The sequence below is a fragment of the Nipponia nippon genome, unplaced genomic scaffold, assembly GCF_047370975.1.
Source record: "Nipponia nippon isolate SJK-2023a ecotype South Korea unplaced genomic scaffold, ASM4737097v1 scaffold_6, whole genome shotgun sequence".
Taxonomy (NCBI): Eukaryota; Metazoa; Chordata; class Aves; order Pelecaniformes; family Threskiornithidae; genus Nipponia; species Nipponia nippon.
Genome location: NW_028262380.1, coordinates 54,790,389 through 54,815,497, shown reverse-complemented (window position 1 = coordinate 54,815,497; position 25,109 = coordinate 54,790,389). Strand labels below are relative to the sequence as shown.

The following is a 25,109-nucleotide window of genomic DNA, read 5'->3' as shown; positions in this document are numbered from 1 at the left end:
AGCTAACCCACATAACTTTACAGTTGGCAGGTTCAATATAAATTCAGAGTACATTAAAATACAAACTCTAGAAAACATTGTAAAATAGTTCTTCATGTGTTCCTGTGCGTGTAGCGCATACGAGTTCATGTGGGAGGTGATCTGAAGGCACCCATTCAGAATAACCTCCACCGTACAATTATGGTCTTGCTCCTTCTCATTACCGCAGCCAAGCTAGAAGCATGCTGCTCTCCTGGCTTTTCTCCCCTTGCGTGCTACGGAGCGCTGTCCTCTGTTCCCTCACCCCGGCCAGGCGGGGTTATTCCTCACTGCCTCGGCGTTGGCCGGCCTGTGCCATCCCCCAGCTGTCGCAGGGAAGGAGCCCCCCGGCCAGGCACCTCTGAGTTTTGTGCAACGCCACGGCACGGGCACCCCGCCGGGGACTTTGCCGAGAGAGGTGTCGCAGAAACACTGGAAAAAACCTCGACTTTGACTTGCAAACCCGTAAGAGGAAACGGGCTCGTCGAATACCGTTACTCCTCACGGGCACCCAACACAAAACGACCTGCATTTACCTCAGGGCTGACAGGTGCGGCCCCAAGCGCCCACCCCGCCGGCAGTGCCCTCAACGGCCGCTCCAACGGTCGCCCTGAGGCCTGCCGGCCCCGTTACGTAACTGAAGCGGCGGCGGCACCCGCCAGGCCGCCCCCCGCTCTGGCCGCCGCAGACAAAGGCCGGCGGGGACAGCCCCCCGCCATCAGCCCCCACGGGGGCCACCTCACGGACGCCCCCTTCGCCCGCACCGCCACTCGCCGGGCCGCGCACCCCACCGCCAGGGTACGCCGCGGGGGGGGGGGGGAGAAGGTAGAGGAGGGGGCGCCGCGGAGCCGCCCTCGCCCCGCCCCCAGGGCGCCTCGGGCCGGCGGCCGCGCAGTTGGATTGGCGGGGCGCGACGCCAATCAGGCCGCCGGGGCGAGCAGTGGCGCGCCTTTCCCCGCCCACAACCCCCCTCCCGCGGGGCGGGGCGCGCGCGGCGGCGGTTGCCGCTGTGGGGGCGGGGGGAGGGAGGGAGCGTAGTGCGAGAGGGCTCGGGGCAGCTCGCGGCTCCGGCAGGGCACCGCTGCGCCGGACTGTGGCGGCGGCGGCCGGCCCCGCGCCTCCGCCCGGGCGCCTCCTTCCCCGGCGGCCGCCGCTGCTCTCCGTCCCTCTTCTTCCCTCGCTCCCGCTGCGAGTAGCCGGGGCCTCCTCCATGCGGGAGAAGAGGAGGTGGGAGCTGCTCGCCGGCCATCCCCGGCGCCCGGCAAGTCGGAGCCGACCCGCCGCCGCGCCGCTCCTGCCGCATCTCCCCACGGCGCGCAGCCGGCGCTGAGCTCTGCCCGCCGCGCCGCCCCCAGCCCCCCGCCTGTTAGTCTTCCCTCCCCCCCCCCCTTTTTTTTTTCTTCATTTTTCCCCCCTTTGGTTCTCACCCTGGCTGCGAGCAAAGTGTCTTCATGAGCGCAGAGGATGTCCGGGAAGCACTACAAGGGGCCTGAAGTCAGTTGTTGCATCAAATATTTCATCTTCGGCTTCAATGTCATTTTCTGGGTAAGTGGGCCGGTTGCACGGCGCTTCGTGTCTTCCTCTGCCACCTTCTCCTCCTCCTCCCCCGCCGCCGCTCCCGGGCTGGGCACGGCCAGAAATGAAAACTGAGGGACGCGTAAAAGCGGAGCCCGGGGTCGCGCGTGACAGTTGGGCGCGAGGCCGGCGGTTGGGGGTTTGAATGGGGCTTGCGGGGGGTGGTGGTGCCGCCGCCTCAGCCTCCCCGCCCGCAGCCGCCTGCCGCCCGCCCGGCCCCGGGCAGCCCTTCCCCGGGCAAGTTGGCGTGCTGGATTCCTGCACCTTCGCAGCCTGCCGATTCCTCTTCCCTTCCGGCCCTCCCCTAACTGCTTTTGTTGTAGGTGCGAAGAGGGTTTCTTGCCTTTTTTTTTTTTTTTCCCCCCCTCTTCCCTCTTTTCCTTCTCCTTCCTTCCTTCCTTCCCCCTCGTCTGCTTTGTGGTGGGGGAAGGAGCAGCTAGACACCCAGGCCTGGATAACGAATTGATCTGCATGTTTTCGTGCTGATATCGCTGTTAAATAAAAATAATAATAATAAAATCACAGCTCAAGTTCTCTGAACAGTGCTGTTTAAGGCAATGATTACACAATGACGAGGTTGTGTATGGCACGGGTTTATTATGATTAGCTATTACCACGTAGTAGTAGTAGCAGCAATAGGATGGAGGAGGGAGGAAACAGTATTCCCACCCATCCCTAAAGTGCAAGCCCATGGGAGGCTTGGTTGGGTATTTGCAGGGATTCCTGGCTGTGCTGCTTGATCTCCTGACTGCACAGTATCTTGTTGCACCATTCTAGCACTGGCTGTAGAGTAGGCAGAACTGTATAGTGAAATGTAACCTGCATATAATAGTATTTCTAGCATCTTCTCAATGTGTTGGATTTGAAAGAGAAGCAGCTGGTTTCGGATGTATATGCCAAATTTTGTAACCACAGAGGGAGGGGGTGAGCATTCTCTCGAACACATAAATGATGAGGTTTTATCACTGCATAGAATGTTAAAGTTGGGTGAAGGCTCTTATATGTACAGCCCCCCTCTTTTCGTGACATATTCCATTTAGCAATGAGAAACATGCACAAACCCAAGTAGGGTGAATGTGTTTTTGAGGGGCTTTGAAGGCGGGTTGAGTACATATCTGGTGTAATGGCTTCTTTGGACTAGAAAGGTGAATTGGGGGGAAAAAAAAAACGCCTTGAAGTTTTATGGATGAAGGTGGGGAAGAATAGAGGAGAGAAACCTTGTAACGAATAGTGAGCTTGCGATTGTCACCTTGGTGAGGATACAGGAGGATGGTTACGTGGCCAGCAGGGATTCATAGCTAACCTCATGTCTGTGTTCGTGGAAAGTAAAGGTGCCTGAAGAGGATGTTTTGGAAGGATGGGAGTTTTGATTAATTACACTTTTATGCTGAAATACCTTTCCTGAGTCGAGAAAGTAAGCTGCTAGAGTGAAGTTGACTGTGGTTTTATGTCAATGTTTACTTGGCCTAAGACTGACCTGTGGAGGGAGATGAGTGGTTGCAAGCTTTGTAGTATTCTGACCCTACAGTAGCTGTTTTTATTGTACTATTCGCTCAGGTTTTAGTGATTGAGTTTGCCATGGTTCTTTCACGTGTCTGTTTTTTCATTTTGATTCCCCTGGGCATATGTTGCTGTGAACACAGATGTTTTTCAGCAGGGAACAGAGTAGTGTGAGGAACGCTTGTGTGCTCTGTTGTTGGACTAAAAGAGGGAGATTATGGTGAAATATACATAAATGTGTTATCTTGCTCCTTCAGGCACTGTCAGTCTATGAGAAGCTATATACCCTGTAATTTCCTTCATCTTATTCTCTGAAGGTTAATGTGTGGATGGTGCAAGTGGAGAAGCGGTATCTTTTAAGTATTTTGTGGCTAGTCGTTTTCTTATTCCTGTGTTGTTGAGGCTGATGCAGCATAGCTTTTGCATGACGGCAGATGTTCCTCTGTTGTAACTGAATGAGTTAAAGGATATCTCGCTAGGCCACGGGGCTTTATACTGCTGGAATGCTAATCTGAAGAGCTGAGTATATCGCCCAGTCTGCCATTTGCTTGATGTGTGGCCCTTGCTTACAGAATTCCCCTTTTGCAAAATGCTAATCGTCTCATTTGTGTCCTTGGCTAAACTTCTTGAAATCCACAGAGACAAAACACTTTATAAGGGTTTAGTCATTTCTTCAGAATATTGTAATCTCTTTATGAGGAAGCCTGCATTTATTACCATGTCTCTCATGATTTGGAGTGAAAACATAGGCAGTTACTGTTGTAGAATACATTTTAATGTTGTACTTACTGAATTAGTAGCAAACCCTTCAATAGTCTATTATGAAACTGGGCCAGGAAAGCTGTAAATGAAAATTGCAAGTTCGGTTGGCTGTTCACAGAAAGTGATAATAAAAAAATAGCCACTAATGTAGTCATTGTAAATAGACTGAAATGATCATATTTAACCCCATGACACTCTCCAGGGATCTTGCGAACATGGAGATATGTGGCACACCTTTGTTAAAACTTCTACCTGAGCATTATTATAGAGTGGTTTTAACACAACCTTTTAAAATTTTAAAGTAAACAAATGGGAAAATACTCTCTATTCTGCAACACAAAACAATGGACTAAAAATAAAGAGAACTGAGTTGGAAGACTAATGGTTTTGACAAGAAAATTGTCAGTGCCTTGAACAGAAGAATATTATGGATCAGCTGAAATTATATGGGGAATGATTGTACATGCTACTTAAACTGAATACATTGCAAAAAATCAGAGGCTTTATATGCCACAGAATGTGGGCAAAATACATTATCAGAGCTTTTTGTCATTTTTTTTTTTTGTTTTGTGCTGGTCTGTTATTTCTTTCTGTAAAAAACACAACTGAGTTATAAGAATAATGACTAAGGGAAGGTTGCACTCTAATGCTCTATATGTAGTTGTAACTAAAGGTGACAGTATGCGCTTTAGGAGATAGTTCTGAGTCTTGCACCACCCCAGATAATGTGTTCTTGTCTAACTATGTGTTTCATGCTGTTGTAGAAGACAATATTATCTGCTGAATGTATGCATAATTAATGTTCTAGGTATATTTGCAAGCTTATTTTTTTTGGAAATTCAGTATTAAAGTTGGTAAATATGCTGTAAGTGTTTGTTCAGAAAAATTCTATGACATCACAGTGCTCTCGTGGAAAAGGAAAGCTTGTTTGGCACTCGCCAAAGTAAGATTTAGGAACTGAGACCAAATAGGCACAAATACATCTAAATCAAAAGTTAGAACTCGGTATTACGCTTCCCTTTTCTTTGCTCAACTGCCATTCTTCTGCTGGTTGTTCATCAGGGCATGCAACTGGGCTTTAACTTGACTAACATAATGCCTGTGTGAAAGCACCGCATTATGTTTGGTACCTTTCTAGGCTGGTGGAATAGACAGTGCTTTTTTTATGAGCCTTTATGTCTTTGTCTAGGTAAACCATAATATAATCTGATTTAGATGAGAGCTGCAGCCATAATATAAGGTAACAGAAAACATTTTTCTGTAGTTAAAGAAAGCAAACAAACAATGCCTTCTCCCTGCCCTCCCCCTACGTTCCATGTAGAATGAAGTCAAAGGTACAATGCAAAAAGTAAAAGTAGGCCACCCTGCTTCCCAGAAGGCAAGAACCATTTCCCCTTCTTTCCCCTTCCACTTTTGCAAGATAGTTTTAAGCTGACTTTTAGTTCCAAGAACTGTTTTAAATTACTCTCTGTGCTTTATTATACTTGATGGAAACTGTGGCTATATACTATTGTTTAACCCTGAATTTCAATCCTCACTTGATTCCACTGACCCTAGCCTAATCGGAAAGATGTATAGAAAGCATTGACACCTCAGAGAGAAACCTTTGCTTTATCTGATGATTCACTGTAAGTTGTGAGATATGCTGCAATTATGATACATCAGCATATTACATGTCATAATTTTGTGTTTTAATTTGCTTGGCATCTGACGGTTTTGATGGCAATCGTATGGGACTCTAAATAGTCTTCTGAATTACAGGAAGATAGTGAAAAGAAAACTGAATAAGGTTATATAAGTGTGTTACAGGAAAAGTGTTGGAAAAGTGCACTGACCTTTAAGGGACAGCAAATAGACTGTTTATTAAATTTTGCACACTGTTGATAGTTTGTTTTCAAAGGGGCAGAAGATCATTTTCTGATGTCAGCTGGTTTTCAGATATCCACAAGGAAGTTTTGGTTATGTAATTTTCCCTTGCCACAATGGTTAAAAAAAAAAAATCAATGTGAAGCTTGTTCCATGCAATTTTCAAATGCATTCTGTAGCATTTGATCTTTAAAAAAATGCATTGGGAAGATGCCCTTGCAGTGGAAGTGGAAGCATTCTGTTTACTCCCTGTCAGTCCGTCTATGTGTGTCCGTCGTTCCCCCCATCCCCCCCCCCTTAATGATCAAATGATTATTTTTTTTTTTTTTTTAATTTCTTAGTAGCACAGATAACTTACAGAGCATACCACAAGTGGTCTTGCCAGAAACAGAACAATGGCAAGAACAGAACTTGTCTTGGGGAAAATACAAAACAGTTCTGTAACAGTGCAAGGCGGTGATGTACATATTGATGAAATAGATGCATTGTTGTGAGCTTGGGATTCCTGAATTCCTCAGTGTCTCTTTCAGCAGATGTAACCCCAGTCTTCTAAAATGCATATAAAAATATAGTAACTCTGCTGGCTTCAGGGGACTTGCTTCAGATTTGTAGAGGTCATTCTTGGAATGAAAATTTTCCCTGCCCTGCCTTCCCTCCTAACTTTGTGGCAGGCTGTATCATTGGTTATCCAGAAAGAAATAGATGAGGAACATGGATGAAGCTGTTTCCTTTCTCCTAAGCATTTGTTTTGCCAGAACTAGGTGTTTGTAAATATGTTACTGTTTTAAGCTATTTGATGTTTCTAGTTTATAAAAGATTGAAGAAGCATAAGGGCACAAGAACTAGAAAAAACTAATCGTGATTAGTTGTGTGACTTAGCATGTTTGATGTCAGCATACTTTGTGAATGCTATTGGAGCTATCAAATGCAGCTTACATACTTTCCTTCTGTGTGAAAGATGAATTTGGTAAATGTATTTACCAGTCTCCCACCTTGATTGAATTGTCATAGTAAATTTTACCTGGCGGCACATCTATCTCAAAGTATGAAGAGTTAATTTTGAATCTTTAGTGTCCCAATCAGAGAAAAGCTGATACATGTGAATGGCACCTGGTGTACAGGCAGCCCCAACAGAATACTTCTAAAAGTGAAACATTTTATGAATATTTGTATGTGCGAAAACAAGTTATCATTGGTCCTAGTCCCACCCGCCTTGTTGCACGTTGATGAAGTTTTCTTAGTAAAGGCAACAGATCCATGTTCTGTAACATTGAATTTGAAGGTACACATGCTACCTTAATTCAATAAGACAGTCTCTCAACGATAAAGTCTTTGGTGTATTTATTATGTATGTACATATTCAACTACAGTGTATGATGTAATAGGCACACAGGGAAAGCAAGCATGAGCTATACTGGGGAAGAAAGGCTTTTTTTTCCAAATAGGAACCCAGAAAACATGTTTTTTGGGGAAAAAAAAATTATCAGGTAGTCCAATAGATGTAGGATAATTTTCAAAGGGAAAATGTGGGGGAGAAGGTTGTTTGGTTTGTGGGGGGAGGGGTCGTTGGGTTTTTTTGTGTGTGGGGAGTGGAAAGAAGAAAAATGTAAGGAACTTCTCTGTCCTCTCCAGTGGACAGGAGTTTGAAAGTATATTTGTTCTTAAAGAACACTCTAAGACCTAGTTCCATAGATTACAATAATCCTGAAGTACTTATTAGCAAACTTCAATTTATTCTTTATTCCTTAAACTCTGTAAGATGCAAAGTTAATGATTAGTAGAGGATAAGAAACTTCGGCTTACAGTTAGTGAAACAACACTTCCTTTTCTTTTGAGCCCCATTCCTACAAATAGGGTTCTTGTTGAAAATGCATTATAAACTGGTTTTGGCACCAGGGCTGCTACAAGTTATACATTTGGAGCAAGAAGGTGATGTATTGTTAAATGCTCAGTCTAGGTACTTCAGCAGTTTATACTCCATTAACCAAGGGCAGTAAGCTGTGAAGATTTGCTATAAGCATTTAGAATATAATGTTTTGCTTCCAATTAAAACTGGAGGTGAGAGAGCATATTTTTGACCCGAAGAAATCTGACCTAATTCTGCCAGTTAGGGAATTCCAATCTTAAACGGTAGCGCTGTAGGATAGAGTCAGCCTTCATAGTTTGCTTTGCCCAAAATATGCAGTACGTTTCTCAAATGCATGGCTAGTAGCCTGTCAACAGGACTGTAATTGTTTTATTGATGTAGGCAGGAGCAAGGAGCTGAACAGCTGATGAAGTAACCCGGGTCTGTTAGTGATGACCCAGAAGTCGCTGTCAGCATTAACCATTAAAGTGCATTCCAGGATGGTAATTTTTTTTAACTCTTCTAAATATCTGACTTTTTCATTAGCTAGCATTTCATAGTGACTTTATACTCTTGTACCAGTTTCTATCTTTTTTTTTTCCCATTAAAAATTAGCAAATATTGCTGCAATGCAATAAAGAAAGAATTAAACCAAAAAAAGCTTATCTATTTTTACCAATGTACTGAATTGCATTCCACTACGGTTTTACGGTGCAAAATCCAGGAAAACATAGATTATTCTTTACTGGTTTGAGGCCTAATTTGTTTTTTTTTCCATAGTACTATTGTGCAAGTTTGGAAAACATCCCGTTTTTTGTGATTGTGCTGCTGCCCCTGCCAAAACGTATCCTCTGTCGTGGATCACAGTGGTTATAGATTTCCACTGATTTCAGCAGAACTTTGTACAGGTGTAAGGGTTGGTGTGGGTGGATGTTACTGTTGGCACAGTGCTATGTGTAGCTGCTTCTGTAATGTACACAAAGATCTAGAGCAGTCCAGGCTTCTCCTTACTCTGGCATTTAAAAATGTCACTAACATGGAGGCTTGCAGTCAGGGGTGCTTGATTTGGTATCAAACTATGACTCAGTGTGATTTCATATAACCTCCAGATGGCCTGATTTGCGGAGATGCTAAAAACAGTCAGATTCCACTCCTTTAGCTGTATAAAATAAATGAGGCAAATGGCAGTAGCATTATTCATTTATTTTAATATGCATCAATCTCCACATCAGATTCTTAAGCTAATTTTTCAACATCCCAGTCGCTTTCCTCTGGACAGCATTTAGAATAAGTATTTCAGCACACACAGAGGATCTTATGAATGAACTGTCAATTTCCCACAGAACTGGGAAAAATCAATATGCCTCTTCCAGGCCTTGAAAATCCCTCTGCTCCTAGTGAAGGCTCCATTACATCAAATAATATTGAAAATCATTTCAAGCAAAGTTCCTGATGTGTGGTGATGGAAGATTTTTTTTTTAAATTCTTTTCGCAGTAAGGCAAATACATATTATGAAAACAGTTTGTATACCTATTTCATATCTGTTGCCATCTGATTTTCTCAACAGTAATACTTCTTATGGAAAAAAAATCAAAGAATTGTAGGAACTTCTGCCTAAATGTTCTTTTTCTACTCAATAGGCAAGTAAAATGATTTCTAAAAGTGTTTGGTGCTTCTTTATAGTATTGTATTCGAAGAAAGAATTAAGAGAAGACTAGATGCCTTTAAATATATGAAATATTTTGGGTTCATAGAGGCTTCTGTTTTGTTTTCCTGAATATAGTGTTAATGAGTTAAAACCTGAGTATGTCTACTGTCATATCTGCAGTAAGCTTCTGTTGCAGGGTAATGAGTATGATATAAATGAGACTGCAAGGACACTTGCAATAATTCAGCCTACTGGGTGTTTCCTAGCATTCATAGCTTACATTTAATGAGAGTCCAGCTTAATTTACTTTGATTTAGGGGCAAATCTTCCATGACGTGGAACATTACTTTATGTCAGGACTTTCTTTCTCTGTGTCAAGAGGGTAGACTCTCTCAACTAAGTGCTGGTGCCCCAAGCAAAGATGCAGCAGCACTGTGTGTGGGGTGTCACCCCTAGCTGATTCACCTGGTATCTGTCATTTTGTCAGAGCCTGCATCACAGGTTCTCCTTGTTGGACACCTTTGCTTTATGTACTCATGCGCAGGGCATATATTTACCTTTCTGAGGCTAGGTTCTCTGTGCTTCCCTCTAACTTGCCTCTCTTCTTCTGCATTCTGTTTTCCAATCAGCTGTGATTAAAAAGAGCTTGAAGCGGGTTCCCTTTATGTGCTGTAAATGGTTTATATATAAAAGCAGAGACACTGAGGAAAAAAGTTCACTGATAATGTATGGCAAAGGTTTTCTTGCTTCGTGCCATGCTTTACAATTAACCATGTCATCTTGTGGAAGAATTCTCTCTTATGTTTGTCTTCGCAATGCCATGTGGTTAGAGTGTTTCAGGATGGAGAACAGGATTTGGAAAAGGTGACAATTCAAAACATTGGGTCCTACCAGCTAATGAGGAAGGGGGTCAGCAAGCGTCCTGGGCCACTTTCAGCTCGGAGTATACCAGAGTGTTATATTATGCATAAAGCAAGGGTTTCAGATTTTTTAATTTTAATTTTTGCCACTGAAATATAAAACCAGAGGGGTTCCCTTTTCCATGTGGGTAAAAGATAGCATTTTGTAGAAGTTGTCTTCCTGATTGCCAGTTTATGTGGGTATATGTCTAGGTGAATAAATATGAATTCAGTCAGTCCAACAATAATTAAATAACTAAATATATAACTAAAAAAGAAGAGGAAAAAATTTTTAAAATTAGAAGCCCTGTTTTCCAGGGAGTTATGTAATTCATTCCTGGTTGAAAATCAAGCCATATGACTTATTTGAAGGCTACAAAAATATGTATATATAAATATAAAATATGTATGATTGCAGTTAATAAATAACTAAGATCTAGTTTTAATCAATACTGCTTGATATCACAAACGTCCTCTTGTTTCTTTCTCTTTCTGTGGGCATCCAGGGGGATGTGCAGTCTTGCTGCTTTCCTAATAGTCTAACTCAATTTTTTTTTGCTCTCCGAATGACTGGGGGGACCTGTTTGCATAGCAGGGCCACTTCCTGCCTCGGTTATGGCAGTGGTTTCATGACTGGTTTTGGTGTGCTGCCTTGCACATTCTGGTGTCAAAATGAGAGCAGGGGGCTGCAAATGGCTGAGGCTGGCACAGGGCTGCTGAAGCCAATACATTAGTACAGCTTCAGTGGACTGATAGCAGTCAGTTACCAGATCTGACTGAGAACTCCCTCATCTGGGTCAATTTCTATTGACTTGCTGTTTGGCTGCAAGAATGAGGTGTGGGAAGATGGTAAGACAGTCTCTTCCTTTCTCTGTATAGGTCAACTTCAAGTGATTGTACAAGCCGGCCTGTTTCAACTCTAGATAAGTGATTGTGGGCTGTGGAGTACACAGAGGCATCAGACATGATGCTGTGTTAATAATTAGCTCAGTCCAGTGAGGCCTATTATGTAGACATATGTGCTACTTGGGATGCTCCTCCACTGCACTTAGATCTTCTGTATTTTAGTAAGTTTTATGGTTGTTATCTGTTTTCTCCTAATTGCTTAGTGACGTGATGTTGGATAAAGAAGGAGCAGTGATAGTCTACCAAGTTTATTGTAATGTGAACTTAATTTGAACTTAAGTGGACAGCTCCATCATCTACCTCTCTGGTTTCTTTTACTTCCAATAAACGTTATTGCAAACACCGTGCCACTCCCTGTAATAAGGTGCTTCATTGAGTGGCCTACTGGAAGGGATGGCAAATGATCTCTGAAGAGAGTTCGTCATGATTATCCATTCCCAAGTAGTATCCTTTTTGATGGCTTTGTTGCAAACAAAGGTTAGTATGCATTTAATGTTGGAAATATGTTTATATATATACACACACGCATTCATAGTTTATATATATGTGTGTGTACAGAGAACAATGCGGCTTAAAAAAAAAAATTAATTCCTGACTTGGTAGAGCAGAAGTTCATTGACTTATGTGCCTAAAAGCAGGACTTGAAGAGACTGGAAATCCATCTGACTGCTGTTACATGGAAAGAAGGCCTTTTTGCACTGATCTTCCTCTGGCTGTATTCCACTGTGCTGCTGTTGCTGGGAGCTCTGGCATGGTCACCAGTAGTGTTCCCACTTCAGCTACGTGGGGCTGAGTGTGGTTTAAAAACGTTGCTTTCTTTTATATGTAAGCAGTCTCCTTCCTTTTACAATGTCCTGTTATTTTGAAGATAGGCAAAACTGCTGCCTGGATAGTCTAAAGGTTTGTAGTGGCATCTGAATCAATGTTTTATTCTGCAGAATCTTTTCCATACAAGTAACTAGTGTGTTTGACTCAAGAACACAAGCCAATTACATTTTTACATGGTTTACATCCTTGCTGGCCTCTGCTCTTCTTTATTTTTCCTAAACCACTCTTACGCCTCTGGGAGAGGAAGTAGCTCCTGAGCAGATGCAGTTAATAGCTTTGCATATTAAAGAAAACCAATGGCAGTCTTAATTAGACTGATACTGAAGGGTTCTTGCCACTGTAGCAGGTGAATGAGTTGTGGCTCCCATCTGGCTGTTTTTGTCTTCTGTTAGAGGTACTCTCCTATGCCCCTTGAGTTCACGAATCTATTAGCTGTTCTGCAGAGCTGCTAACCTCTGACAGAGGCAAAAGGACAGCTGTGGGCAACAGTAGCTTTTGCCTTCGACATTCTCCATCCCAGAGCTTTGTGCATGGGTGGGATTTCCAGTGAACTCACTGTCATCCAGTCTTTCATATATTGTGTTAAATGTCATGCCTAATAAATGACAGCGATGATATACTCCACTGTTACTTGCAGCTTTCTTGTAAATAGCAGCTGATTACTGCCTGGAGAAGTTGCCATGCCTCTTGTAAATACCTGATTCTTGTTGGTTTTGCCCTCCTTTCAGTTTGTGCTCTGCTATCCTATCAGAACTTCAGTGAGTACTGCTATTCGTTTAAATCTCCTTAATGTACTGTGGTCAGATTTTCATTTACTCTAAAAGGCTACCTTGTTCCAATCTGCTACTGTAATGTGTCCTTGAAATGACTGCAGATGACATTTATAAAGCAAGGTAGAACAACTTTGGTGTAGCTGTGTTGTCAAAATTGTTCCTGTGAGCAGGATTAGATTCCTAGCTTGAGGAGTTTGAAGGCCTTTATAAGTTGGAAGGATGAACTTTGTCTGCATTGTGGGGTGGGATTGGACTTCTGTGTAAATGGTGGAGAGAAGAGAAACCTGTAACTTTTCACAGAAAGAGCAGGAGTGGAAGACACCACTTGTTCATAAAGCAGAAGGTATTTAACTTTGAGAATGTACTCTTCTAAAAGTGAGAAGGTACTCGTATTTTGTCTGAATAAAACCTGCCTTGTTGTCTATTCCATCTCCATGGTGCCTTCTGGGTAGATATTTTTCTGCAGTTATTGTTCAAAGTGCCACTTTGGGAGCTCTCTTGTCATTATTTTACTCTGTTTTGTTAATAGAACTTTGCTTTAGTTTAAAAACTCTCTAGCTTGAAAAAACCAAACACAAAAAGGCAAACCAAAACAAACATGTACATAAAGATGTTTCAGAATTCACAGAAAACAAACTGTGGATCAATTATTAAGTGCCTTGCCTCTCCCTCATCCGTGTCCTGATGTAGTATTAATTTTGAATGAGCCCCCTGCATAGCTTGCCTTCATCCACTTAGGGTATAGAGCACTAAGGCTTTCAGCACTGAAAATGCTTGGGCCCTTGTTACAGGCCTCTGCATAAGAGCAGCTCCTGTTAACTTCAATGGGAATCACTTGGTGGCAGCTGCATAATTGGTTTTCAAGCAATGTCTTTTTAAAAAAAAAAAGAGGAGGGGTGGGAAAGCCCAAAGAGGTCCTCCAAACAAAACACTGAAAAGACTTTCAAAAGAGCTAGAGCAATTACTTCAGTTGCCTAAGTAGCTAAGAGCTGACAAAAAGGGTGATACACCAGTCTAACCAAAAAACTCTGGCAGAGAACAGTGGAGCCTATCAGGCAGTGTTTCTGCTAGTTTGTGGCTCAGAGTACGCATCCTGTTTGATCCTTTAAATGAAAACTTCCCCTCAATAATAGGAGCTATATGTGACTCTGATACTTGTAGCATTGAGAGAATTTAGCTGTTGAAACACAGAGTTCATCCACAGCAGACAATTGTGACTGTGTTCTCTCTAGTTGTAGAGTAGTGGTGTGCTTGTATGAAATAGCTTTACATGTGCTGAAATATCACTTAACAGTGGTTTCTGCAGGCTATGTGCCTTGCCACCGGTCTGGGCAGCAAGCTGGTCACCGCTGTCATTTTTTATAACTAGTGATGCATAGTACTGTATTGAGTACTGAATTCTGCTTTTGCCAGGCACGTATGTAATAGCAGCAACTTAATGTGATAAATCTGTGTCTGATGGAGCTACTAATGCTCATCTGTTAAGTACCACTACTTATGTGGTCTACCATTAGCCATGTAAGAAATCACCACGTTTTATTAATGGCTTCTGAACTTTAACAACATCTTAGGCTAAAGATAATGGCTTCTGCACGAAATACGTTCCATTACTGCTAACAGTGTCTTATTGAGTAAGCTAGTGTGGCAGATAAAAGAATTTTTGTAAACAAAGCATAAAAGAAGCTATGTATATAAATCAAGCCTGAAAATCAGTTTATAGCTGAATGGAAGCTGACCATCTTGGACTAGTTTTGTTTATGCTTTGGTGATTGATACAGAAAAGGTAAAACAGTCTGTCTAAATGCAGAACTTGATGAATGTTGCAATTATTTGCTGCTGTTAGATTGTTCCAGCAGTTTGTGGTAACGCACTATGAGTAGATACTTATGGTCTGTGCTAATACCAATGGTTTCAGTACTATTAAAAGTAAACAGCAAAACCTACCTTTCCTTTTGCCTTTAAGGAAGGCTTTAAAGAAATGTAAAACTGCTTGTTATCAATAGCTTAAAAAAAAAAAAAGGCAAGATTAACATTCTCTGCTTTTAGACTCATCATACCACCAAGGGAGATGAAGAACTTCTTTGAGCTATTGCACTGAATTCTTAATATGCTAGATTATCATGTACCTTCAAATGCAACATTAACCTACAGAGCCAAAAATTGCTCCAAGGTTTTGGAGGAGATATGCTGAGCCTTGCCTTTTGACTAGATTCAGTGCAGGGGAGTTTCTTCGAAGATTGAACTTTTGAATACCTAGAACACTATTTTTTTTTTTTTTTTTTAAATTTTAATGGGCTGTGTTCTGTATGGTGTGAAAGATGTGATAAAAAGGCATCTTTCTGAATATTCTTTAACTTCCAGCTGGTGTCCTATGCAATTCAAAGGTAGTTTGGAGGTTTGATGGTTTTGTCTAAGAGGGCATTTCAAGATGGTGTCTTTTCCAGCAAAACCAGCTTAAAACACTTTGTGTGGCAGTGTGCAGCATAAAATATGACTTCATAAACCAACTGAGGGGCTGGTGAAAAGTGACGTGGGAGGAAGACGACTCCACTCAGCTGAGGATGTGACTGGGGGAACTCAGTAGACCATTTTGCTACTGAAACACCTAACTGGTTTAACTGCCTTGAGTTAAAGCTGTATGGGTTTTTTTTTTTTTGAGTGCTGTCCATGTCAAACACCAACCCTGCAATTAATATTTGGCATAATTATTCATTTCTGTGGACAGACCAAATCTGAAAAAAACAACTGTAGACTGAACAATATATTATCCCTTGGAAACAGTTAATTAGCTCTTAAGTCTGTGGATGGATTGTCATTTCCCTATTGTTTTCAAGGTCTAATATCTTTGATCAACCCCAGGCTGAGTCAGGAAAGCCTAAGTAGTAAAAGGTATGTTGAAATCTGCAGAGCTACAGTTACTACAGAAGTTATGGAAACCAAACCATTAATACAGATAAAGATGTCTGGTATGACCCAGTATGAGTTTGCCTGGAATGGTATTTCTACTGTACTTTACTGAAAGGTGGTAAAGCTGTGCTCTTTTCTTTCTCCCTTGAGCTTTGCGGTGAATGTGTAACTGTCTAATGAAAATTCCTTCTGACTTAACCTGAGATAATGCCAGCAGTTTGGACCTCATGGTCTCTGTAAGCTGTTACGAAAGTTCAAAATGAGTTCTCAGTGCTCAGAATGAAAATAGGGTGAGGTTATGAAATTGTTGTTTGTGAAATGTTCATAACAAACTATAATCATCAGTAAAGAAACTGAGAGCAAAAGGAGTAATACTCAAGTTTCAAACTGAGAATTGGGAGTAATTTTGTGAGCTTTATTAAAGGTGGCTCTGAAATTTTCAAGAAATGATGTTACTTTAATGAGAATATATAGAAGAATTAAAACATTCATTTAAGTTCAGATATAGTTACACTAATAAATCAATGTTTTGCCTTTAATAAGGGGCATTTTGCATTTAAAATAACAGGGAGTGTTGTTGGATTTGAATACAATGCAAGAATGAAACTTGCACAGGGCTGGACAGAAAGTTGTTTTGAAGCTTTTATAGGTGATGTGCTGTGAGGTGTTATAGTTGAGCTCCCTTTCTTTTCTCTCTGACATCTAACATTACATTTGGGTTGAAGCATTTCCTGATATAGAAAGGAACTGAAATAAGGTGGCACTGTCAAGGCAGTCCTCAAAGAACCTTTTTAGAAATGCAACAAAGAGAACCATACCGATGATCATACTGGACCGGACAAAAGGTCTGTTTAAGGTAAATACCCTTAGAACAGTGGCCAATGGTAGCCAGCCGGTGAAAACTGTAAAAACAAGGCAGGTAGACAGTAACAATTATTAGGGAATATGCTCTGAATCCTCAGCCTTTCAGAGCCAGAATTAGGTTCTTTGTACTTAGTATCCCTAGATGGATTTTTTCGCTGTGAATTTGTCTGGTTGGGCCTTGAATCTCTAACTTTCTGAAGTACATGACATCCAGTTGTTAGTTCTACCTTTTCCCTATTAGTTTTGGCTTAATTTTGGGAGGTGTGGGGTTCCAACAGGCATGTAATAGTGTTCTGCAGCTTGGAGTCAATTAACTGTCATGTTCATCTGCTTAGCTTCTGTGAAACCACGGTGAAATTCCTGCATATGAATGAGTTGAAACACCTTTTCTTTGGTCCCCACTGTACCCTGCCCCTGACTTTTCCACACAATACTATTAAGAAACAAATTTTGGATACCTTCCTTTCAGTGGTCCAGATGGTTGAATTACAAATGTTGGAGGCGTGTAAAGTCAAGTAAGTGTACCAGTCCAAGGCAACTACAGCTGGATGTCACAGACGGAAAAGCTTGCTGCCGAGCTGTAAGTTTCCAGATGGTGACCTAGTTGGATCTTTACACAGCTCCTCCAATTATAATGAATTAACCATTTTCAGCCCAGGCCATGTTTAACAGCAAGGTATGTAGTTGGCAGTTTTTATGTAGGATTGCAATTGGCAGTTCTGTCATTTTACATCCTCTCTTCCCCTTGCCTCCCAAAAAGAAGAAACAAGCAAGCCTACAGCCCCAAAATTCTTATTTAATTCTGCCATTGGTTACGGTGGATCCGTATTCACTAATGAAATAGTATATGAGGGATGAGAATTCTGTGATGGGCAGGTGAATCTGAAGGGTGTTCTCAGGCAGACACCAGATTATTCCTCCCTTTGATTACTGTTTTAAAAGACTCTGGTAGTTAGCTTTAACATAAAAGCTCAAATGTAGCACTTATCCATTATTTTGGAAGTAACGGTGGAAAGTTCCTTGCTCGTCTGTGCCCTTAGAAGGTCCGTAAGCAAATCTGGCTTTTGGGGAGTGCTGCCTGCTGCCTAGGCTGTCTCTGAAGCAGAGACCAATGTTGTGCTAAGAGTATGATCTTGAGGGGTTGCATAAGGTAAGTCAGTGGCCAGACAGTACAGTGGAGTCATCAGTGCTGTATAAGCATGACATCCCTAAATCCCAAAGGTTGTATTGTAGCCCAAGCAAATTCTTTAATCAAGACAAATTTATGGAAGTTACCTTACGTGTTTGACATCTGATAAATAAAATGTGAGACTTTCCTTGTTTACTTGCATAATAGTCATGGGAAGGGAGGAGGAATGTAAGTGGCATGGATGACTGCTGCTATTTACTGGCTGACAAGGAGAAGCCAAGAGATAGGCGAGACAGCAACATAACCTGACGGTATGATTCTGGCCAAAAAATATCAGATCCTTTAAAGCTAGCTGACTGTGCAGAGGCAGAAGGTACACATCAGATTTAAGCTAGTTTACTAGGCTTGGAAAAAAAAAATAAGCTTACAGAGTTCTAAGACTTTTTGTTTTACTAAGAAATAATAAACGAGTGCTTCTGAATGCCTTTGTAAGTCCGTGTTCCCAGGGCCCAGGTCCATGATCTGATCCCATTGGGAACTGGATTTCCAGGTAAACAACTTTTTAGTCTAAATTCCTATTGCTGTAGGAAATCTTTAAAAAAAAAAAAAGTATAGGCCTGAGAACACTTTGGTAGCTGTTCATCCTGAAATCTGTTTTATTTGCTGCATGGGGATCTATTTTAGAAGTACTTCAATGAAAACTTGGACAATGGAACAAAACACTTCAAGGCTTAACATTTAAAGGCGTGTTGTTTTCTTTGGTTGATAGTTTTGGTTTTCTTAAGTTTTTGGGTGTGTGGTTTTGTCTTTGGGGGTGGGTTATTTTTGTTTTGTTACACATATATATATATGTGAAGTAATTGGATTAACTAATGTTTTCTTGGCAGCAGCAAAGACTTGTTCCCTCTCTGCCTGCCCCCCCTGCCTTGGTGCTTGCTGAATAACTGTGTTCTGCATTGTGCCCCGATCTTTGATATGATAGATTCTGCTGAATGAGAAACAAATTCATCCTGCCAACTGGATTTAATGCTTTAGACTAGGTATAATCCCAAAGGTATAATTGGTAGAAAATGTGGTTCCTAGTAGCATTAATAAAATCCAATGTGAGCGGTGTATGTTAGGATGTTTATTTTTTTATGTATACAGGTATGCTTGTGTGTGTATATATATTTTTTTTTTTCCCTCGTTCTGTTTTTCCACTTCTGCTCCATACCAATACTGCTGAGGCATGTTGAAGAGGACAGCTTTTACTCTTGCCAGCCAGAATCTGTTTTTGCAGTGAGGGGTCCCTGCTGGGGATATCTTTCCCTGCTATCTTTCTTCTCTCCACAGGGTAGCAGGCATAAGGACTGCCCTCCTGTCTGCCCTGCTGACAGCCGTGCATTCTCTGCTCTCGCTGCAGCAGCTGCTGCTCCTCAGCCTGACTGAGAGAGCATAAATTAAAATACAAAAGGTCTCCTGTGGCCACCCTTGGCTGACATGGCAATGGCAGATCAGACCTTCCTACATCATCTTCACTTGACTTTCTTCTTTTTCTCAAGAATTTCCTCTGCGTTTGTATCAGTCACAGTCTTTTACCACTGGGCTGAATAGGAGCAGCAACCCAGTCACTTCAAATGTTTTATGTACTTGAGTGACTGGAGCGGTTTGTGGAGAAAAGAATTAGCGATGTGGGTTTCATCAGAAGCTCAAGTCTTTTTCCTTTTTATACTGCCCGGAGAAGAGGGACTATTTTTCTGTTTTTTATGGCTGCTGAAGACACAGGGCTAATTCCTGTTCTCGTCTCCCCATGAAGGCAGGCAGAGTGTTGGAAACAGCAGCACCGTTGTGTTGCCATTGTGTGTGTGTGATTGGGGGCACAGCAGTGAGTGGAGTGTTTTCTCTGGGTTTTTATTTTCTTGAAGGCTGGCGCGTTACAATGTTCATATAGGGCGTCTTTAACTCCCAGAGGATGGAGAGGAACCTCCTTGGTGGTGGGATGGAATGCCACAAAATTGGCTATGTAGATTTCCTGACCTAACTGTGTATGTGTTGTTCTGGGAGTTTGTTTTGTTCTTACCCTGTGTGTCTCTGACATAACAGATGTTCTTTGGCTCAATGTGCTTATATGTGAGGCCATTTCCTTGGAGGTGATATGTGGTGATGATGGTGATGATTATTAATCTTTTTATTAAAGTAACTATGCCCACCTCTTCTCTGCTTTTTCCTGCTCTAGGCCCCACAGGCTGATTTTGCTTTTATTGGGCACCAGCATTTGGCTCATGCCAGTGGTGCTGAATGTTCTTCTGTAAGGGCAACTACTTATATTTTTGCTAATCCTGTTATCTGTCTTATCTGTTTCAGCCAGAACCTGAATTCCAGTGTCTTTGTGGAAAAAAATTAAACTGACTAATATTTTGTTCGAGTATTTGTTGTTGTTGTTTTTGGTTTTTTCTTTTTTTAACCCTCCTTGAAAATTCTTAAACTTGCATCCCCTTGTGGTGTAGCTCCTGTCATGATGGATTGCTCTTCAGGGCATTGTCAGAATTGGAAGGCAGGCCTAAGGAAAAGCATTTCAGTAAGCAATTCATCTTTAGTCCCTGAAAATCGCGCAAGACATGAGAAACCGTTCCTTTGTATTTCCATTTATGTACTTGTCAGCTAGTCCTCAATGCAGGGTTCGTCTGGTCTTCTACTCATCTGATCCACTGCTCTCTAGATTATGGATGTGGAGGTTCTCCACGATTTGTGCAATGACTCAGTGATTTCTCTTTAATGTAAATATGTTTTGGGTTCAAATGCAAGCCTCCACAGCAATACAACCATTTTTCTGATTTAATCAGATTGCCTCTTGGAAAAGAGTTTAAAAACCATAATTTGAGTGCAAATTTATTGATACCTTTGTATGTGAATGTCACATCTTTTAATTTTCAGGAGAGCATGTTAAGCTGTGAAGGCTTTTCCAGCAGTTTCATTTTCTTTCTTCAAAACTGAAGTCTTTCCAAGTTGAGTGGACTTTTTCCCCCACAATCATCTTCTGTCACGTAATTGTGAGCTTTAAGTTCTGAGTGGATCGTTTGGGGCATTTAATAAAAGTATTGGTCTGATCATCTGGATCTTCTGAGTGGGTTCTGGAGGGAACAGTCTCGACAACATTTTTCCAGAGCTCACTCTTTAATGAAGCTAAGTGTGGCTATCAAATTATTTTTTGTAAAGAGTTATTTAAGTGCTTGAAGTCTATCCTTGTCCAGCTAAGGCCTAAAGAGTCTTACTTGAAATCAGTGGCACTGCCTTTGTGTACTGTGGAAAAAGGGTCCTGATTTGCAAAGGCTTAGTTTAGAGGAAAGAGAATTTGATGAAACTTTCAGAAGTAGTGTAAGCTGTGGCCATCATCAAAAGTGGCTTCAGACTGATGGAGGCTGATAGGAATTTCTCAGCACACTGAAGTCCATGTTGAATATTAATCACAGATTTCTAAATCATGTAAATGCTCTTTGAAAACTTGCCCTGTTTTTAAATTTTTCCTTAAAAGAATCATAGCAATTATGGAAATTGTAACAGCATATAGTAATGTTTGGAAACAATCATGAGACCAGCCATGGAATTGCTGTTCTGTCTACCAGTTGGACTTAGCAAGAACAAAATGCCATTACTACCTTTGTAATCAGATTTGTTTTAATGTCTTTGAATGAAATGCCTCTGGAATCAACTGCTGAGTGCTTTAACTGCTTCTTTGCTGCTTAATGAAACAGTGGTCTTGCCAGACTGTCTGCTAATGGGATAGCTGCTTCTTGGGACTTGTTTTTTTCCTCCCTGTATATTAGGTATCTGGAACATCTTCAGTAATGCCTAATGCAGATGCATGCAGTAATGAGATGCAAGAGGAGCAGGGTTAATGTCCTGATATCTTTAACCACGGTTTTCATGTGCGGTGCTTATAATGGCAGACAGACAGGATCAAAAGGTCCCCTTCTTTAAACTTGACACTCGGGTGAACATTATTCCAAGACCAGTAGAAAAAAAATGTTCCTTCCACTCCACCTTTGTGTGAACTTACTAATTTAAAAAAGAAAAAAAGCTCACCCTGAAAAAAGTTATTTTGCAGTACCTTCTTTAGCTTTTAACTTTTAATGAATGAATTACTCTTACAGCAGATTTCACCTATTATGGTAATTGAAATTTATATTCAATAACCATCAGCCAGAATAGAATTATCCTACTGTTAGGTGAGGAGGACTATAATGGGACTGGTGACTCCTTGCCCACAGGGAGAGTGGGAGGATTCACTAAAGGGATCTGAATGGATCAGGATCAAGCTGTTACTGTGTTTTTGTCTAATTCCCCAAATCTGGAAGCAATGAACAAATGCCAGTGGTAATTCAAATAACTCTTCTGAATAAATACATAGATTATCCCATTTTGTCATACTTAATAATATTCTGCATTGTGAAAACCTAAAACCAAAATATGTGTAAGCTTAGAACCTTTTTATGCACAGCTGTGTTACATTAAAATGTCTTGATTTATATAATTGACTTTATAGTTTTGGAGAGAGGGAAGTAGCAGGACAAGGACTTGCCCATGCTGCTCCTTTTATCATGCTGATTAGAAACTGAAAGCTACCTTGGTGGCGGGACAAGAGGACAACATTGTGCAAGTAAACTGTTACATGAAAGCAAACAAACGCACACGTGGTGAAAAATGTATGGTTTTTTTCTTCAGTAAATTTAGTGCTATTAGCAGGTGCCAGATGAATAGTCCTGTAAGCTGGCATCCCGTATTTCTGTGTCACATACAGCAGGATGAGTGGGAAAGGAAGTGTCCACACAGCATCTTTGCTGAGGAGCAGTGGCAGGGTACTTCTGTAGCTGTTGGTAGCTCTTTCCTGGTAACCCCATCCCGACGGTACAAACCATAGTGGGTCTGTGATGTGAACTTGCCAACTAGTGCTTGGATTGAGTAAGTTGATCTTCCTTTGTTAGCTGCTCTTCTGGAGAGTTGCTGTTGTAACAGCGTGTGGACTTTTCCCCTTTTTTTTTTTTTCTTTCGCATAGTAAACCTTCTCCATGGAGAGAATGAGAAATATTCTGTGCACTGATTTGCTGTTTCTGATGATATGAAGGAATATAAAGTTCTGCTTAATTCTGATCAGCCCAAGAATACTTTGGTAGAAAGAGTCCAGGGTGTGGTGAGATACCCAAAAACGTTGCTGAGGACTCGGAAATTTAATTGGCAGTAGTTGTACCATTCATATCAGCTGATGGTGCTCACATCTTTTTTTGTTCTGAAATTGTATGATCCTTGAATGCATTTTTGTGAACCACTGTTGCTTGACTTGCGGGTTCAGAAGATCAGCTTTTGTGTGGAGCTCCTCCCTGTCCTTCCCTGCATGATCAAATAAATAACATTTCCCTGGACTTTTGGCATACCTTTGTGTTATGCCTTAAAGGTGAGGAAGAGGACTGAGCAGCATACCTGTATCCTCTTCCTATTTAATACCATAACTAACAAAACAGATGTCAAGAGTTCATGAGGGCACCTTTGATGTTCCTGCTAGTCTCTTCTGCAGGCTAGAAAATCAGCAAACAGGAACAGTACCTGAAATACTTGGTAGACTGTAATTGCCTACTGTCACACTGTGAGTTGCAAAGACTGTAGAAGCAACATAAATAGCATTGGTGTGGTTTTTTTTTCTTTCAGGCAATATTTTTTCCACCCTCAGTTATGAGCAGCGCACTTTTGTTACAGCTCCCTGTCTAATATGAGCTGAGGAGACTCTTTTAGCAGTAGCTCAGTGTCAGAGAGGGAGTGCGTGGCTACACTGTAGAATTCATTATTCTGTGAACCGATACTGGTATGATTCATCTGACTGTTTAAGCTTGCTGGCGTGGTCCTTTCACAACATAAGATGCTTTGTTCATTTAATACTGTGCTAGGTGATTGCCATGCTTTCAAGCAGGCTGATCATGAGATTTTGAGTTTTGTGACACTCAGTTTGGGTTGACTGCACTAGCCTATATTTCCTGTGGGTACTAGTGCAGGTACTGTAATAACATAAATAATTGTGCTTCTTCTGACCAAGCATATTCTTGAAATGTCATTCCAAGTGCAATAACGAAGAGCAATTTACTAACAATATTCTGTTGTGCTTCTGCAGCTTGGTTTTCTTCTCTGAAATAAGAATTCCCTGCAAGCCAGTGGGAATTGGGGGGCATTTTAAGAAAGAATGGGGCATGCAACTGTTGGGTTTTTGATTGGGGCTTTTTTGTTTGTTTGTTTTTTTGAGACTGACCTGCTTACCCTTCCTTGGACCCTCTCCATTTTTTCAAGGGAGCTTGGGAAACAACTGCTGATACATTACCTTCAGGACATTGAAAAGTATTGTTCAAAAGGATAGTTTGCTCTGTTCTGTTTCCTCTGCTTCCTACTGCAGTGAGGCTTGGCCTGGTCTGTGTGTTAAGAAGCCAATTACTCTAAGACTAGAGTTCTCTTATGGGCTATAGATAAGCACAGTGGAAACTTGGCTAGAATTTGGTAAGGTTTTGGACTGGAATAATAGGCTTTGGTTTGGGGTGACTTGCTGTTGGCAATGCTTTGCTGAGAATTTGGTAGGCTATGCAGAGGGCTGGCTAGTTAGAATACACTTACATTAAGAATATTTTGGGGGCCGTTAAAACAATATGTATTTTCATGCTGTAAGTAAAGCCCTTCCTTGCTGATCTTGTGTTTGTTCCTAAAAAGCAGTGTACTTCAGAGGTGCCTGTGGAAAAATAAACATCATTTAGTTTTCAGCAGTTACTGAAAAACTAGTCCCATACTCCAGAATATAATGAGTTGTGGATTCTTCACTCCATTGAGTGAAATATGACTGGTGTGACCTAGTTTATTTGCATATTTAACATACTGGATACTTTTTGTCTTTTTTTTGCTTGTTTCCTAGGAAACAAATGCCCTGCTATAGTAGAGAACAGCTATTGTATGGATACTGCTGCCTGGCTGAAGCATTGTTCTTTTGTAGGTGGAAGGCTTTAAAGGGGAAAGAGCTGGAGTTTTCAAAAATATCTTTATTAACCAAAATAGCACAAGGGTGTGTTTCACACTGCTGTGCAACTCCTCAATGTATTTATATTTTCTTCAGTAGGAGTATCTGTGTTGTAATGGCCTAACTAGTAAAACTAGTATATATGTTCCTATTCAAGGCATACTAAAAGAAAATGAGTGAGTAACTAATAAATGGTTGTTTCTGTCATCCTTGCTGAGCACCATGCAGATCCATATTTCTAGAAGCGTTTTATTTTGAATTATCTGGAATGGAAACAATGCAGATTTTGAGGTTAAAGTGAACTTCAGCAAATGGTATTTATGTTAGTGGAGTTGGTCAAGAGAGGGGTGGGAAACCTTTTTTAAAAGTAAAAATTGTCTTCAACTTGTCATGCTGCTGTGGTTTTTTATTTTTGTTTTTTACGTTTTAGGCTGATGTTTATTGTTGCAACATTAAAAGAAATAGGTGTAATTGTTGCAATGTTAATTTTGAAGCCATGATGGTGGGAATAGTTTTGGGGTTGGTAATGCTAAATCTTACTGAGAGGTGAAAGAAAACTCAACAGA

At 41.3% G+C, this 25,109-nt stretch overlaps 1 protein-coding gene across 9 annotated transcripts in view; it reads left to right on the top strand.

The window, feature by feature from the left end:
- Positions 1–1,010: 1,010 nt before the first annotated feature.
- TSPAN5 (tetraspanin 5) overlaps positions 1,011–25,109 on the top strand; it is a 90,018-nt gene continuing 65,919 nt past the window's right edge. For 3 of the 9 annotated variants that reach the window (XM_087735701.1, XM_087735698.1, XM_087735697.1), the window contains exons 1-2: positions 1,011–1,563; positions 16,863–16,973. In XM_087735701.1, the coding sequence (XP_087591827.1) occupies positions 1,483–1,563; positions 16,863–16,973 (192 nt within the window). In that variant the 5' untranslated portion in view covers positions 1,011–1,482. The remainder of the gene's footprint in view (positions 1,564–16,862; positions 16,974–25,109) is intronic. The other 6 variants (XM_087735702.1, XM_087735704.1, XM_087735700.1 and 3 more) reach the window with 4 other exon arrangements.